General features: G+C 45.0%; 1 protein-coding gene across 2 annotated transcripts in view; it reads right to left on the bottom strand.

The window, feature by feature from the left end:
* POLE (DNA polymerase epsilon, catalytic subunit) overlaps positions 1 to 15,479 on the bottom strand; it is an 867,587-nt gene that overhangs the window by 116,677 nt on the left and 735,431 nt on the right. For both annotated transcript variants that reach the window (XM_069619327.1, XM_069619326.1), the window contains exon 47: positions 11,011 to 11,136. In XM_069619327.1, coding sequence (XP_069475428.1) covers positions 11,011 to 11,136 — 126 coding nt within the window. The remainder of the gene's footprint in view (positions 1 to 11,010; positions 11,137 to 15,479) is intronic.

Raw genomic sequence — 15,479 nt, 5'->3', positions numbered from 1 at the left:
AGGCGGGGGGAGGGGAGGGCTGCTTACTAGGTAAGCCGCCCCCTTCCCCCGTGGCCCCAAAGCATGGGGCCACAGCACCAGGGACCCCTGGGGGCAGATCACTGCCCCCAGGGGTGAAATAAAAAAAAATAAAAAAAAATCGAGGGGAGGTGGAAGGGGGTTTGGGGCCCTGGGGCCCACTGGACCACCAGGGATGGATCAAAAAGTGGTGTCCCTGGAAAGGGGACTTTCACCCCTTTCCAAGGACACCACATATGAGGGCCCCACCTCATGCAACCCTCCCTGGGGGGCCCCCTTCCTGGCGGCAGATAGGCAGGTGTCCCGACGAAAAAGGTACCTCGCATGTGTGGGTGCACCTACCGTGGGCGCAAAAGGAAAAGGGTAACCCGCTGGTAACCCCAAGCCTTTCGCCACAGCACAATTTGTTCATGTGGGCAACCTACAGATTTGGGCCTAGGGTGTCGAAGCCAGCAAGGAAAACAGGAAACCCCATGCATTTCCCAAAAGAGGACACCCGTGGGAATGCACAGAGGTCTGACTTGCGCGAAGCGGCCCAGAATTTATTACCCAGAACCCCAGACAAAGTGAACATTGTGTTTTTTCCCCACCAAATATCACACTTTGTCGGGGATTGTGGCTAATAAAAACTGGGGCAATTTGCGCAAGGCAGATCTCTGTGGATTCCCACGGGTGTCCTCTTTTGGGAAATGCATGGGGTTCCCCGTTTCCCTTGCTGGCTTCGACACCCTAGGCCCAAATCTGTAGGTTGCCCACATGAACAAAATGGGCAGTGGCGAATGGCTTGGGATTCCCAGTCGGTTACCTTTTTCCTTTTGCGCCCCCGGTAGGTGCACCCACACATGTTTGGGGACGCGGGAAGGTAGGCCACGTGTTGCTGGCAGTGTGTTTCGGTGGGTGGCCAGAGCGAAATGTCTGAGAATTGTCTTCATTTCCGGCCAATTTCAGAGACATTTCCCTGTGGCCAATCACCGAAACACGTCGCCAACAGCAGATGTCATACCTTCTCGTGTTCCCACAGGTGTCCCGACGAAAAAGGTACCTCGCATGTGTGGGTGCACCTACCTGGCTGGCAATTTATTACCCAGACACCCCCGCAAAGTCCGGGGCACATTTCGGACTTTGCAGGGGTGTCTGGGTAATAAAATCTGGGCCGATGTGCGCAAATCATACCTCTGCGGATTCCCACGGGTGTCCTCTTTTCGGAAATGCATGGGGTTCCCTGTTTTCCTCGGTGGCTTGGACACCCGAGGCCCATATCTGTACGTTGTGCCGGTCGGCAGAATGTCTGAGATTTCCCTCTGAAAACAGACTTGGGGTTACTTGTGTTTTAGGCTTTCCCCTTGGTGGCCAGGTAGGTGCACCCACACATGTGAGGTACCGTTTTCATCGGGACACCTGTGGGAACGCGGGACGGTAGGCCATGTGTTGTGTTTGTGTGGTTTTCATAATGTTTTGACCCATTTGCTGGTGCCCTTTGTCTCACAACCCTTTCTTTTCCCAAATGTGACCTACATTTAGTCGCTGCTTTAGCCACAATACACTTTTGTAACCTGCACAAGTCACCTACCCTTGAAAAGGTCTGCCTGTGCTCTTTCAAAAAATGTATGGCTGCCATTCCTCACCACATTGGTTTTCCCAATTTACACATGCTAAGTGCGTCTGGTCAGGCCGTGAGCGTAAAACTCCTGTGTACCATGGCTCAGTGTTTGGCTTGTTTTGTAAAAACACTACAAAAATGGTATGCTCTCCTAACTGCAAGAGTCGGGGGGAATGTAGCAGAGCATTGCTTTTCTCAAAATTCATAGAAGCCATTGCCGTACCAAGCCAACCATGTCCAACACATACCTTTTTTTCAGTCATTTTCCCGCTTTTCCCCCATTCAATGGCAGTTTCCCCTACCTAGTTGTTGCCTGACCTATGCAAATCACCCCTTCCTAAACTTGGAATTCTGTCTACTTTTCAGAAATATATGCCTTTCTGTCGTCCAATTTGGCTTTCCTGTTCTTTTCTTCCATTCTGTCCATGCATGTCCAATTGGCAAAAATGGCAAAAATCGCCTACCTCTCACAAAACGGTTGATAACCCCATCAAAATAATTTTTTTCCATTTCCACTCAACCTGTTCCTGAAAGCCACGACATTGGGGAACTCAGCACAGCAAACCATTTGTTCCTAGCTCTTACAAGGAAAAAACCACAGGCTTCTTTGTACATCATTTTATTGGCATTTTTTGAAAAAACCCAAAAGTTTCACACTTATTCCTTATTTTCTCTCACCCCCCTACAGCAATTGGGATTCCTGGGTGGCGTTACGACCGCCTACATGTGGGAAAAAAAGGAGCCAAATTTGGCCGAGATATCTCATGTAACAAAAGTTACAAGCCATTGAATGGCCACATACCAAAATTATCAAAAAAGGCCCTGGCACTGGGGAGAAATACCCATGGCACTTAAAGGGTTAATTGGAAAACCAGAGGCATGCTATGTGCAAACAACAAACCGCTGAAACATGGCAAGCTAATCCAAAATATTGATGATCTGGTCTCCTCTACTGGGATGACAATCTATTGGAAGAAGATCTAGGGTCATTTCTGTGAGGATACCACAGGTGGCTGGAGGGAGCATGCAGCACCAAAGTAATGCGAGTGGTGGCAATCGCGGGAAAAGAGTGACACAGAGGTTAAAACCCCTTTATTTTAGGACTTTGCTTTGTGTCCTTTGCAGGCAAAGGGCTAGGTGTGGGCAAACCAGCCCCCTAGCCCTTCAAAACAAGGAAAGGAGGAACCGGACTACATTTCCCAGCAGCCTCGTGTGCAGGAGAGTCACCGGGAGGCTTCTGGACCCCGCCCTGCAGAACGCGCATGCGCGCCAGGAACACGTGGAGCGCCGCTTGCGCTACGGGATCTTGAAGAGGCAAGACGTGTTTCCAGTGGGCTCCTGCAGGCAGCTATCAGCGGGGCCACACCCCGCCTGCGAACGCTGCAGGCCCCGCTGAGTCCTACAGATAAGTGCACTTAATTCCTTGTCGCTTTCCTAACACTCGTTCAGAGTGAATCACGCTTCACATTCAGAGGCAGCGTTTCGGAGTCCGGCATTGTGATTACTTGAAGCCGCGCAGCTCCACGCCAAGTAGCAAAGCGCGGAGTCCGGTTTTCCGAAACTTTAACCCCTGCAAACCTTACGGCCGGAATTCCGGCACAGTCAATTCAATAACGGAGCACCGGCGCTGTTCATTCGCTGCTTTGCGAGCCGAAGCGCAGACAGAAGTTATTCATGCCTGGTCTAAACTTAAATGGGAACCCGGCATGTCACTGTGTGATCTGTTTCTTAAGCATATGTGTACGCTCACTCCTGTTTTTTGGTTCTTGTAGCAGAGTTCCGTTGTTCGCACAGCAAGATAGAACATTGGTGAATTAACCCCGAGTCTCCTGCTGACAACCGAAGCTAAGTGCTTTTCCTTGTTACGTTATTGTAATGTGATTCAATGTGTGGTGATCTTATGTTCTGCAAATCAGTGGGTATGCTGTAATATTCATACTGCTAGAAAGCGTACTTGTCATTGGTGTAATCTAGTGAAGGAGTGCAGGGCAAAGTGTCAACTGCTTAACAAAACCCGAGGAGGGGCAACACATCTGAACCACTCAGCTTTCCCTTATCCCTACTCTTTCCCTTTCCTACCTTGTTATCCGGTTTTCCTAACCACCCCAACCTAACCAACCAGCGGACCCTAACCCTCTTTCCCCAGAGGGTCGCGGAAGCCTATGTTGTCAACACCCCAGGCCCCAAGACCCAACGGGGAGGTAGGTGTACGTGCTACCTCCGCGAAAGGCCAAGATCGTGACAATTTCAGAATAGAGGGGCCAGACAAAACTGGAAACGACCTAGCTGATCAGCTGGCCAAAACCAGAGCCATCCAGGGGGATATCCTCGAGAGTCCCTGTTGGGGGAAATCCAGGTCACTGCTATCACTAGGTCCCAGGCAAATTCTCACAATCAACTCTCAACGGCCCAGTGGAGTAAGGAGACCCCAGTTGGTGATTCTATCACAGCACAAAAAAGGGGATCCGATTCTTGGTAAATTTTATCAACACATTGAGGACCCTGAGAACTTTCCCCTGACTGATACAGACTACATTGGGAAAGAGGACCTCCGAGTGTTGATGAAATGTCCAAAAATGTTCGCAATCCAAGACGCTTTGTTGGTAAGGAGATCCATCTCTGGCTGTGACCAGTGGGTGGTACCTATCTGATTCTGAAGCCTGATGCTTAGTCTCACCCATGACGCCGCCACAGCCGGTCATGAGGGTTTTCACACTACTTTAGAAATCTTGCAAAAGGTTGCATACTGGCCACACATGGGGCAAGACCTCTACCAATACTTAAAGGGGAGTCTTGTGTATGCACAATTTCAGTCAACATCACTCACACAACGAGCTCCCCTCCAGAAGAGGGGGGGTGACACTGCCTTGGTCAGATTTACAAGTAGATTTCATCAGGCCCATGATTCGCTCCTCTAGGGGGAACAAGTACATGTTAACCGTAACATGCTTGTTTACCAAATGGGTGGAATGTCTCCCGGCACCAAATTGCAAGGAAGAAACAGCAGCTGTCCTGATGATCAACCACATCTTCTCACGTTTTGGCCTACCCCAAAGGATTGAGTCAGCCCGAGGTAGTCACTTCACCAGCTAAGTGATGACAAAGATGTGGGAGGTACTTGGGGTAAAAAGGAAACTTCAAATTGCATACCGGCTGCCTCGAGTGGTGGAGTTGAGAGGTACAATAAAACCATTGTGAGCATTCTAAAAAGGTTTGCGGCAGACTATGGGCCAAGTTGGGACATCCGATTACCGCTTCTCCTTATGGCCATCAGATCTACACCTTCTTCTGCAACCAAGATGTCTCCATTTGAGCTGATGACTGGACGGAGGATGGTGCTACCACAGCATCTGCTCTATAGAACACAAGAGCAGACACTGATAAACACCTCCACAACTCATGAGTATGTTGAGAATCTAAGAAATCACCTTCAAAATGCTTTTGAGTAGGCTCAGCAGAATCTGGAAAGATCTGCAGAGGTTATGAAGACTCAATAGGATTTAAAAACAACCAAAAAGGAATACAAGTAGGAAACAGGGTCTACTTATACAATTTCCAAAGGAACCAGACCAAAGAGCGTACATTTTTGTGAAGCTGGCAGGGTCTTTTTGAAATTTTAGATAAAATGTCACCCGTCACCTACAGAATCCACATCCCCAAAGGAGAACTGACAGAGAAATGGGTCCCTATTAATCAGCTAAAGCGTTGTCACCCTAGGCACACTTTGCAGAAAATTGAGGAGCCAAGAGAGAATCAAATAGAGGAGACATCTGCAGCACGAGAATAAGAAAAAGAAGAATCCGAAAGGAACAATGGATTTATAAGTATTATGTAACGGAGTATTTTTCTTCACTATCAATTGTCATTATTGAACGCATGTGTGTCCCACTGCTGCCAACCCTATTGGAAGGCAGTTAGTGGGAAAATGAAGTAACCAGTTCTTATTTAATAGATTCGTACTGGTTGCGCCTTCACTACCAAGGAGGACCTCCCTGGCGACCAGGAAAGGAAATATCTAATAAAATCTGGGGGTGTCGCTCAACACCATGAAGGATGATCCAAGAGAAAGCTGGGTGTGTCGTTCCACGCTCCAACGGGAGACAGCGAGCAGATCGTGGCGTACCACTCCCCGATGGAAGGAGGACTCGTACCTAATAAACCCTGTTTTGCTCGCCTGCTGAATCCCATGTTGCCCAGTCTCTCTTGGTCATGGATCAGCCTCTGCTGACCATTCTTTCTACATAGACAGATACAACTGCCACTGTCTACAGTAGCCCGGTTAGGACTAAATATCTATGCCCTACATCAAAAGGACTTTATGTTTCTTAACTCTATTGGTCTGTTTGAATGTATTGAAAAAAAACAGTAATTGAATACAATACTCCACAGCATTGGAAGTACGAGGGTGTGACCTTTATGAAGTAATACTGTGTATACCTCAAGTTCAATTATAACAATCACAAGGAGTCATTGCATAATGATTGTACAGACCTGAGAAGAATTGCACCTTTTGTACTGTTCACCTTTGCCTTTCTTTGCCTTTGTTTATGCACACAGTTTTGACCAGTTTTTGACTTCGCCATGTCATGTTAAAATCATGGTGTTTCTCTGTGTTGTCTCTTAACCAAAGCACTCAATTTCTTTTTAAGAAAAACTTAAAAGAATAGCCACAAAAATAATAAAGAGGCTACCACAAAACCAATCATAGTTGATGGTTGTTTATTCACCTCATGATTAGGATTTATCACTAATGCATGGGGTCCCTGGGAAGGTTTAAATCATAAACTGCTTAAAAGTGATTGCAGTATTGAATTAGGGAGGACAGGAATACCCAATGTACACATATTTCGATCCTTCAGCCCATTATATCCTGTCCGACTTTAGGGCCGTCACTCCAGTTATAAGTAGCCCAACTCTCCATCGATTCGGAATCTCAGAAGAGTCGGGGGGGGGGGCTGGATGGGGGAATTTGTGGGATATATTTACCCACTCGGCAGTACTTCCCCCCCCCCCCCACATCACCAAGCTGTGCATCTGCAGTCACCAGCAAAATGGCTGCGCTGGCTCCTGTGAGCACCATGGCCTCAAAACTGCATTTTGCAGCGACAAAAACATGGCTGCAGCATCTTGCCAAGCGCATATTGGGCAGGATGGAACAAGGGGGCACACTGAAGAAGCATGCCCGTGTGTTCTTACATATACAAAAGAAATACAGTGAAAAAGCAGCACTGCTTTGCTGCCAGCCCAAACCTCCATGGAAAAGGGGAATTATTCACATTTTAAAATGATGTCGTTCTGATGCTCTTTTTCCTCTAATTCCTTACCACAATATTTTATTAATAAGACCCTGCCATGCTTATCCACATTCACATTGTGCTTCAGCAAAACCAAGCTTGACCACTGAATGACAGGCTCTGTCAAGCCAAATTTGAGGGCCAAAGAAACTTCATTTTCCACTGCTCGGGAACAGCATCACTTTTTTAGTTAAAGTGTCAAGGATCAGTAATTCAAAGAAACTCCAGCTCTGGGCTATGTCAGTCTCAGTGCATCTGTGGTTCAAGTAAAACTGCTGCCTACCAGAAACGAACTATGGCTGCAAGACATTATTGGCAAGGCAGATGGGGGGGGGGGGAAGAATTTGAAAGATAAATCCAATCAGGATTTGCTCCACATGTGCCAAAAGGGGTTTTGCCAACTAAAGAAAAAAAAGGCCTTTTTAAAAAGTACAATGTTGAACAAACACTTCTCGTTGTCTAGCAATGTGAAAGGGGACTGCGCTCTGAAGATACATGTATGAGATGTTTCTATTCAGCCTGTTTTCTTCCAATTCAGAGCCAAAAATAAATAAAATTAAATCAAACTGCAGTGGCTGCATGGGGTTGGGGGGATGTTAGCCCAGAGAGGATATCAGAAACAAAAAGGGAACCACCATAAACTTCCAGGACACCCAAGTGATAATTACTAGGTTGGACAGACTGTTGTCTGTGCTCCAGCCTTGTACAAAAGAATTCTAGGACACCAAAGTGCAAAGTGAAATGTCACACCTATTCGTGACTTCACCAGAAGCTTCAAATGAAATCTCTGTGACAACCTTGGACTGAGGGCGTAGCTTGGGGAGCTATGCCCAAATATGGGGAACAATACAGACCATCGGTTTCCAGAGACTATTTTATAAATAAACTTTGAAGACTTTCATCTCTGCAGCAGGGCTCTGCAAAAATGTGAAAATGTCACTGTTTAAATGCGATTTTGTGGTTTATAATTTAAGACATTGTAGCATTCTCTGACCCCTTGGGAATAGAAATGGCAGAAAATTGGGTATTATAAGGAAAGTATCCATGTTGCCATTGCGAAGTGCGAAGAGCTGGTAGAAGGGCGAAACAAGTTCCCATGACCGGGATGATTGGACTCCTATGCTCTATGTAAAATATATAATCTGCTCATGTGATTTGTTACCGTGCCACAAATGTGTAAATTCTGTTATGACTGATTTTTGGCAAAAAGGTCTGTGGAAAGTCTTTTTAACTCATAAAATGCAACCTTATAAACTGGGACTCCTCCTCGAGTCGGGCAACCAACATTGATTGTCCTATCTGCTTCTTGGATGTAGGCCTAGCTCAGTTCTGCCCACCAATAATTCTGTGATGTCACTATGCATTATAAATAAGAGCCCCTAGCGGAATTCTAGAGACACTCTACGGCATTCCTGCGCTGCATTTCTGATCTGCTACATTCATCTTCCTGATTCCAGATTTCACTGCAAAGCCAAAGCATAGCTGAGTCCTATTCCAGCAAGGCCAAAGCATGGCTGATTTTCTCCCAGCAAGGCCATTCATCCAGAAAAAACACTAATATCCCACTAACAAAAAGGGGAAAGTGGTCCTGAAATCAGACTGGCGTGCGGCCCACTAACTGCATGCCCGGTGAAATCATGCCATCTAGCTGCCATAGCGTCCGGTGACCAGACCTTGCTCAGCTGTCTGTTGCCAGGAGAGTCCGCTAGCTGGTGACCCGAGCCCTGGAGACCAGAACCTGTTGACTGTCCAAAAATCCCAACACTCAAAAGTGGAATGAGTATAATCCCCACCCCACAGAAACACATAGCTTACCTTGCCTTGGTCCTTATCCCACTCTCTAGCAGTCCTATTTATACCCTGGTAACTTGTTGAAACTGTTAGAATTATCCGTGTACCCGTCCTTGACTTTAAGTGCTAGCGCCATCTCTTAATTTTGTCTGGTGTAAATCCCAAGCCCTTCGTCATATTTTGAGTGATCAGACTAGTTTGCACTTAGGGTTGGACGCTGGGGAGATAGTGTTGAAGTTGCGAATCAACCTTGGATCTTACTGTGTCCCTCTTTGGCGGTGTAGTCTGAATAGTCTAGTTTAAAGTAAAACTGTTCTTGTTTCCACTGTTCTTCTTTCCTATTTCACGGCTTCATTTTACTCAAATCGTCCCTTTTTCTATCTTACATATTTCATCCAGTTTTTTAGCTAGAGACCTCCTTTCACTTTTGTGCATTGCAAATCAGAGTAGTTCACCTGTTTTTCATAGAAACCGTTTATGGCATTTTAAACAGGAATTAGGTAAACTGCAGGTTTTCCAACGTGTCATTTGGCGGCAGCATGTTTTAACTCTACTCATTTTCAAATTGGATGCTTCTCGTTGATCCATTGCCTTGTGATTGCTGGTGTTTGTGCATTGTTGCCTTAGTGAGAAGTCACATTTACTTCAAAGTTTTAACTGCATATTCATTATTTATTTGCCATTTCCGAGTGTCATTTCATGGGCAAAGGGTTTAAAATTTGTTTTCGCCTCTTAATCTGTGAGGGAAGGTCAGATTTTGATTGTTTTCTGCCCCTTATTCCTGACTACCTGCTGCTCACTCAGAATCTAATTGTGGGTTGAGGGAACATTGCAGGGGGAAAGCTTACCTTGGGTGCTATCTATCCTAATTCAAAAAGTGCTATTGACTTGTGCTTTGTATATGTTATAGGAGAAGGTTAGTTAAGTGCAGTGATTCCATTTTCGTTATTATCACGCCATTGGTGATTGCTGCCCCATATTAAAATGGTCTGATCGCCTGTAAATTTTAAAAATAAATAAAATATATAATTTTCACCAACCGGCCTGGTTCCTGGTCCATTGTGACCCAGGGTATTTGAAAAAGGGGGTGTGAGTTGTGTAGCATCTCAAATAGAATTTGCATACAATAAGGAGAAAGGCATCTCAGTTGTGCGCTACATACTAGGCTGAGACCAAGGTGTGTGTCGCTTGATAGAAATCCTTAACAGGATGAAAGGGGACGGGACGTAAAAGCACAGTCAGTGTTCTGTAGTGATTATATTGTAGCTAATATAGGGGTTTAGCTCAAGCAGGTAAACAGTTCGCCGCTTGGTGTAAATATGGCATACCTATGCAATATGGTGATCACGCCAGTACATTTTTTGCAGGCGTGTCAACAATTTGGCCTCGCTAATTGTGATAATTTCTAAAATCCCTTTAATTTGACCAAATACAATTAAAAAAATGACATTTACTTTTTCCCCCCATGAGCAGCCTGAACGATTTATGGTTTTCAAGAATTTCTCAATCAAATATTATAAAAATGAAATATTTTTCTGCAGTTTGCTTAAAGAGAGGACAACATGCCCTAATTGAAATTAAACCCTAAAGCGCGGTCACTAGCTTATTTTGGAAACGGATAATCACTATGTTTGGCAGAAGATTTCAATCTGCCTTTGGAACTCGTGACTACCACCATCCGCCACAGTTCATCTAAGCAGAAGTATCATCTGGCAGTGGAGATGCTAACAAGATGGGCTTATCAAACACTTTCTAAAACGCAAGACTTCCCCATCCCAAACACATGCCCTTGTGCTAGCTGCGATAGAAGGGCCAAAAAAAAAAAATGTGGGTCACTGCTACGAGGTGCTATATGAACCATAATTGTAGTGTGCACATGTCCCTTCAGTCACATAAAACAAGGGCCAATGGTAAAACTGTCAGGGGAGGTAGCATGATCCTCCGGTTAAAAGCCACAAAACCTGCCTTAAATTACATTTAAAATCTCACCAGAACTTAAAACAACAACAAAGAGGTTGCTCAGGTACTCTTCGTATTAAAAAGAAACTGTTAATCAACAATCAGAAAAAAAGCTTAAAAAGAAACAATTCAATTGAAGAAAAGAGATACAGAATAAGGCTACTACTGTGATCATCTGTGGGGACGGGTTTCAAAAGGTGGAACTCGGACAGTGAATGAAGCCGATTTGTATTATTCCTACACTTTCAGCTGACACTTGAAACCATAGGATGCACTTTTATGGTACACGTGACTCAGTTGCTCTTCACATATGACACTACCCCTATTCCCCCATAGGTAGCCTCTTACCAGATCTTGCAGCATGAAGGCCATTAGTTTCTTCTGCAATGCTTCCACCAATGCCATTTCAATGGAGTCAGAGTCATACTCAGCCTGGCAGTTTGTGCATATCCATTTGGGTAAGATAGAGCCATCCTGAAAGGCAAAAAGACAAAATAAGAGGGGGCATGATCGCTGGATGACATAACAATGAAAGGTTTACAGTGCTGGATGGCAATGTTCATCCAAATACAGAGGTAGGAGGAAGGCAACCACTGCTTTCGATGGGACACAAGAGATTATTTATCATTGTGGGGAGCCACGCCTTCTACTGGGGCAAACCTTATTCCAGCATAAAAACAAACCAACCTGAAAACAAACTGAATTGTCTAACATTAAAATAGGACATCGTCCAGATGAAAGCATTTCTGAATGCAAAGCGGTTCTGTAGGATTCTGAAAGAGGTTTAGGCAGACTTGTACAAACTAATGAAAGTCATAATAAGCTACACCCAAAGACTGTGTACAGATAGGCACCAATGGTCCAATGAGAGACCACACAACAAAGAACGGAGCATTTACCCACTCTACAGGCCCCTTTCTCCTTAAACCCAAGAATGCAAAAGGTCACTAAACACAGTGATAACTGTACTCATATTCCATAGGCCTCTTTCCTCTATACTTGCAGTAGTCTATTATGTAACAGCCTACTAAAAGACAGGAAAGGGAGAGGGAATGAAAATAATCATTTTTAACCATAAAGGTTCTTCAGATTATTGCAACTCCCTCTTTATGGCCCAACCAGCGTACACCTTACTGCGCTTCAGGTTCTCCAAAATTCCGCTGCAAGGTTGCCACTTCTACTCCTCGTTGCTCTCACATCTCCCCTGTTCTGATCCAACTACATTTGCTTCCGGTGATCAAGCACATTAATTTTAAGTTCCTGTGCTTTGTCCACTGTGCTGTCTACGGACTTGGTTCTGAATATTTACAGGCAAAATGTTGGCCCTAAGTCCCAAGACGGGCATTGCATTCGGCCTATGCTTGTCTGCTGTCCATCCTCGTGGTGAAATACAGCTGCGTGGGGCAAAAAAATAAAGGAAAGAAAAAAAGAAAAGAAAATCGCTCTTTTTCCATGGTAGCGGCTGGCCTGTGGAATGCCCCACCACGTTCTCTTAGATGTACAGTTAACCACCTTGCTTTCCGTAAGGCCTTGAAACCTTTCTCTTCTAATTGGTTTCTTGAACTTCATCCTGCTAGGAGTGCAAAGATGCCCTTGGGCAAAAGCGCTTCACAAATGCCTCAAATCAAATTACAATCAATTTTTTAAAAAAATTCTTGGTACAGGCGTGTATCTACAGCCCCAAGAGCATGTTGAAAAAAACAGTCTCCTCAGTATTCGTCAGTCTGGATTCCGTACCATGCACGACACAGAGATAGTCATGTTTGATCTGCGGGCAAACCTGGCTGAAATTGTCGATAGAGGAAGGGTTGCGCTACTTATGTTATTGGACCTATGCAGCATTCGACTTGGTCGATCATCTCTACTACTTGAAAGATTAGGTGCATTAACTGTTCCAAGTCGACCACTTCCTGGTTTGCCCAATTTCTGGGCCCTAGAAGGGCTAGAGGTGCTATTGGTGGATTCCAAGCTCGACCAGAGCTTCTATTCTGTGGTGAGGTCTTCCACAGGGCGCCTGCCTCTCGCCTCTTGTTTAACGTATACATGCATCCTCTTTTTGGCCTGCTGGATATCATCAGCATTAAATACACACGGCCGACGATACCCAGCTGGTCTTGGAGCTGTCCGGAGATTTAGACAATGACTCTGATCTTATCAACAATACTTATAACTTGATTTAAGATTGGATGTCTGCCAACTCCTTTGCACTGATTAAGGAAACAACAGAGCCAATCACTGTTGGCTCTAGTCAGCGAATAAAAAAGAGATACTCAAGATATAATCGCTTCACTATATTTAGCTGTGTATCCCAGTAAGCCCTACCGTAAAAATACTAGGTGTTGTGCTAGACTCCAGGTTACCTATGATACAAAATGTGTTGCATGTTAAAACTTCCTCTGCCTGTGTTAACAAGCTACTCAGACAAATTGACCCATACCCATCTCATCCTTGGCTACAGCGCTGGTTAACTCACGGCTCAACTACTGCAATAGCCTTTTGGCAGGCACATCCAAACACAACATGAAATGTCTTCAAACAGCCCAGAATGGGGCTGTCAGAGCGGTCTGCAACCTTGGTCCACGGGATCACATCTCCGATTACAGAAGATTACACTGGCTCCCAGTACGCCATCAAATTCATCACAAAATACTTACCTTCACTTATAAATGCTTGGCCAACAGGGCCCCTCGGTACCTCACCAGTCGCTTTCTCAAAGCCCCCATTAGGTGCACTCTCCGCTCCAACAGAGCTAACAAAATGTTTGTACCCAGGCATAAACTACACAAATTATGGTGACACCCGTTTACAAGTTTATGCCCCCACACCATGGTACCTCCTCCACACACACACACACATTGGCAGCCTTCCCAGCATTACCAGTTTTAAGAAAGCACTAAAAACATACTTTTTTAATTCCAATGACTGGTACTGCTTGTTCTGTTGGATCCCTGGTCTGATCTCTTTCCCTCCTTATGACCTGCCTCCCTCTTCCTGCACACTGAGGTCTGCTGATGTGATGCGCATTATAATTATTGAACAACATTAACAATTGTATAAACTAGAAGCGAAGGAAAGGGTCCTTTGTAGTGGCACGACCACAAATATAGAGTGGTGGGCAGAACGCCTGAAGAACAGCCCGCAACAGGAAGTCTGAACCCCTTGCAAGCACCAACGTATGCAGATAGTAGACATCTGACGCAGAGAAGGGGAGACCGAAGGACAGCGAAGAGAGCGATAAGCAGTACCCGAGCGAGAGCCAAACTCTGCAACCCCTATCCACATCAGGTACTGAGGACTCAGGAACAGGAGGACGCCGCCAGGAAATCATTTACATGAAGTAATTGGTCCTAGTATTAAGGGCGAAACCATAACCAGAAAGCTGAATGGCTGGAACTGTAAAAATCAAAAGTAAACTATTAATAAATCCTCTGATAAAGAAAGGCCGGGAGTTTATGGATACAGAAACTCGTCCCAGTACTGAGATCAAAATAGTGTGGAAGGACCCAAATAGGTTAACAAGTGAAAAGACATTTAAACAGGCCAGGTGGCGAACAGAAACCATGGGAAGAAGGCCTATGTATGTGCCAAGTTGAGGTGTTTGAGATGGAAAGGCCTAATACATATAACGAGAAAGGAAAGATAAGCTCCCAATTGAAGAGGATATAAGATCCCCAAGTCCCAGAGAGTATAATGGACAAAGAAAGCCTAAAAGAGTGGAAATAAAGATACTTTGCATCCAGAAAAAATTGTGAAGAACGTGTATGTGATACCAAGAAGAGGGGACATTTTTGCAGGGAAAACTACTTCAGAGAGAGCACCATAGCAATGTCGAGAGCCAAAAGTGGTCTTGAAGAAATACACAATCCAATAAGATAGACTACCAGAATGGACTATCTTAATATATAGTGCAACAAGAAACCTGGATAAAGAGAAGACAAAGGGAAGAAATTTGCTTGGCCTAGATTTACTTTACTTATAGAGTCAGAGAGGGTTAACTTGAATGGAGGACAATTACTTTGGACTTCCTGACATTCTGCGTTTCTTTAGACAGGTAGGGTATTACCTTTAGTCATAGGGAATGATCAGCCTTATTTTTTAGTTTAGTAAAGCTAGTATAAAAATGTCCTCAAAGTGTCGAACTCGTCCTTCAGATCCACCATGAATGTTATGCACTTTCACTACATTTATGAGCCTGTACTATTCGTCCAGAACTCGGCATGTCCCAGGATCTCCTGCCCTCCGAGATAATATCCGGTTGAAATGTATTCCTGAATCTAACCGCTATCTACGGGTATTGGGACCTCCTGTTGGTTCAAACAATCCACTATGCCCATAACCCTCTCATGGAAGAAGTCTCCTCATTATCACGTTGTGGGGCAAATAACTCAAGGGAGCATACTGGGTGGACCTGGAGGTGCCTCCTCCGCTGATGCCACCAGATGGAAAGGTGGAGGTTAAAAAGTGCCTAGTAGAGACAGCTCCACGATAGGGGCCATCAAGGTCAATCGAATCACTGTGGAAGGAACCTGCACCTCAGATGATAGGTCTAATCAGAAGGATCATTTCTCTGACAATTTCCCTAAAGAATTTCTTCATGGTCGGGGTAGCTGTGATCTGCATAAACCTTGCTGCAAAAGAGCCTTCCTTCTTCAGAGGGGTATTTTTGCCTGCTTGAGGGAATGGGCCCCTGAGGGAAGGATGGTGTAGGAGGCGAGAGACTGGGTCAGGGAAGCGGTGTAAGGAAATATTTTATTTTTGCTGCTTTCCTACCATGAAAATCTATGGGAAAACCTATCTTTTTACTATTATCTGCTTCC

Source organism: Ambystoma mexicanum, chromosome 10, assembly GCF_040938575.1.
Source record: "Ambystoma mexicanum isolate Mex_15411 chromosome 10, UKY_AmexF1_1, whole genome shotgun sequence".
Lineage (NCBI taxonomy): Eukaryota > Metazoa > Chordata > Amphibia > Caudata > Ambystomatidae > Ambystoma > Ambystoma mexicanum.
This window is presented reverse-complemented; position numbering and strand designations above follow the sequence as displayed.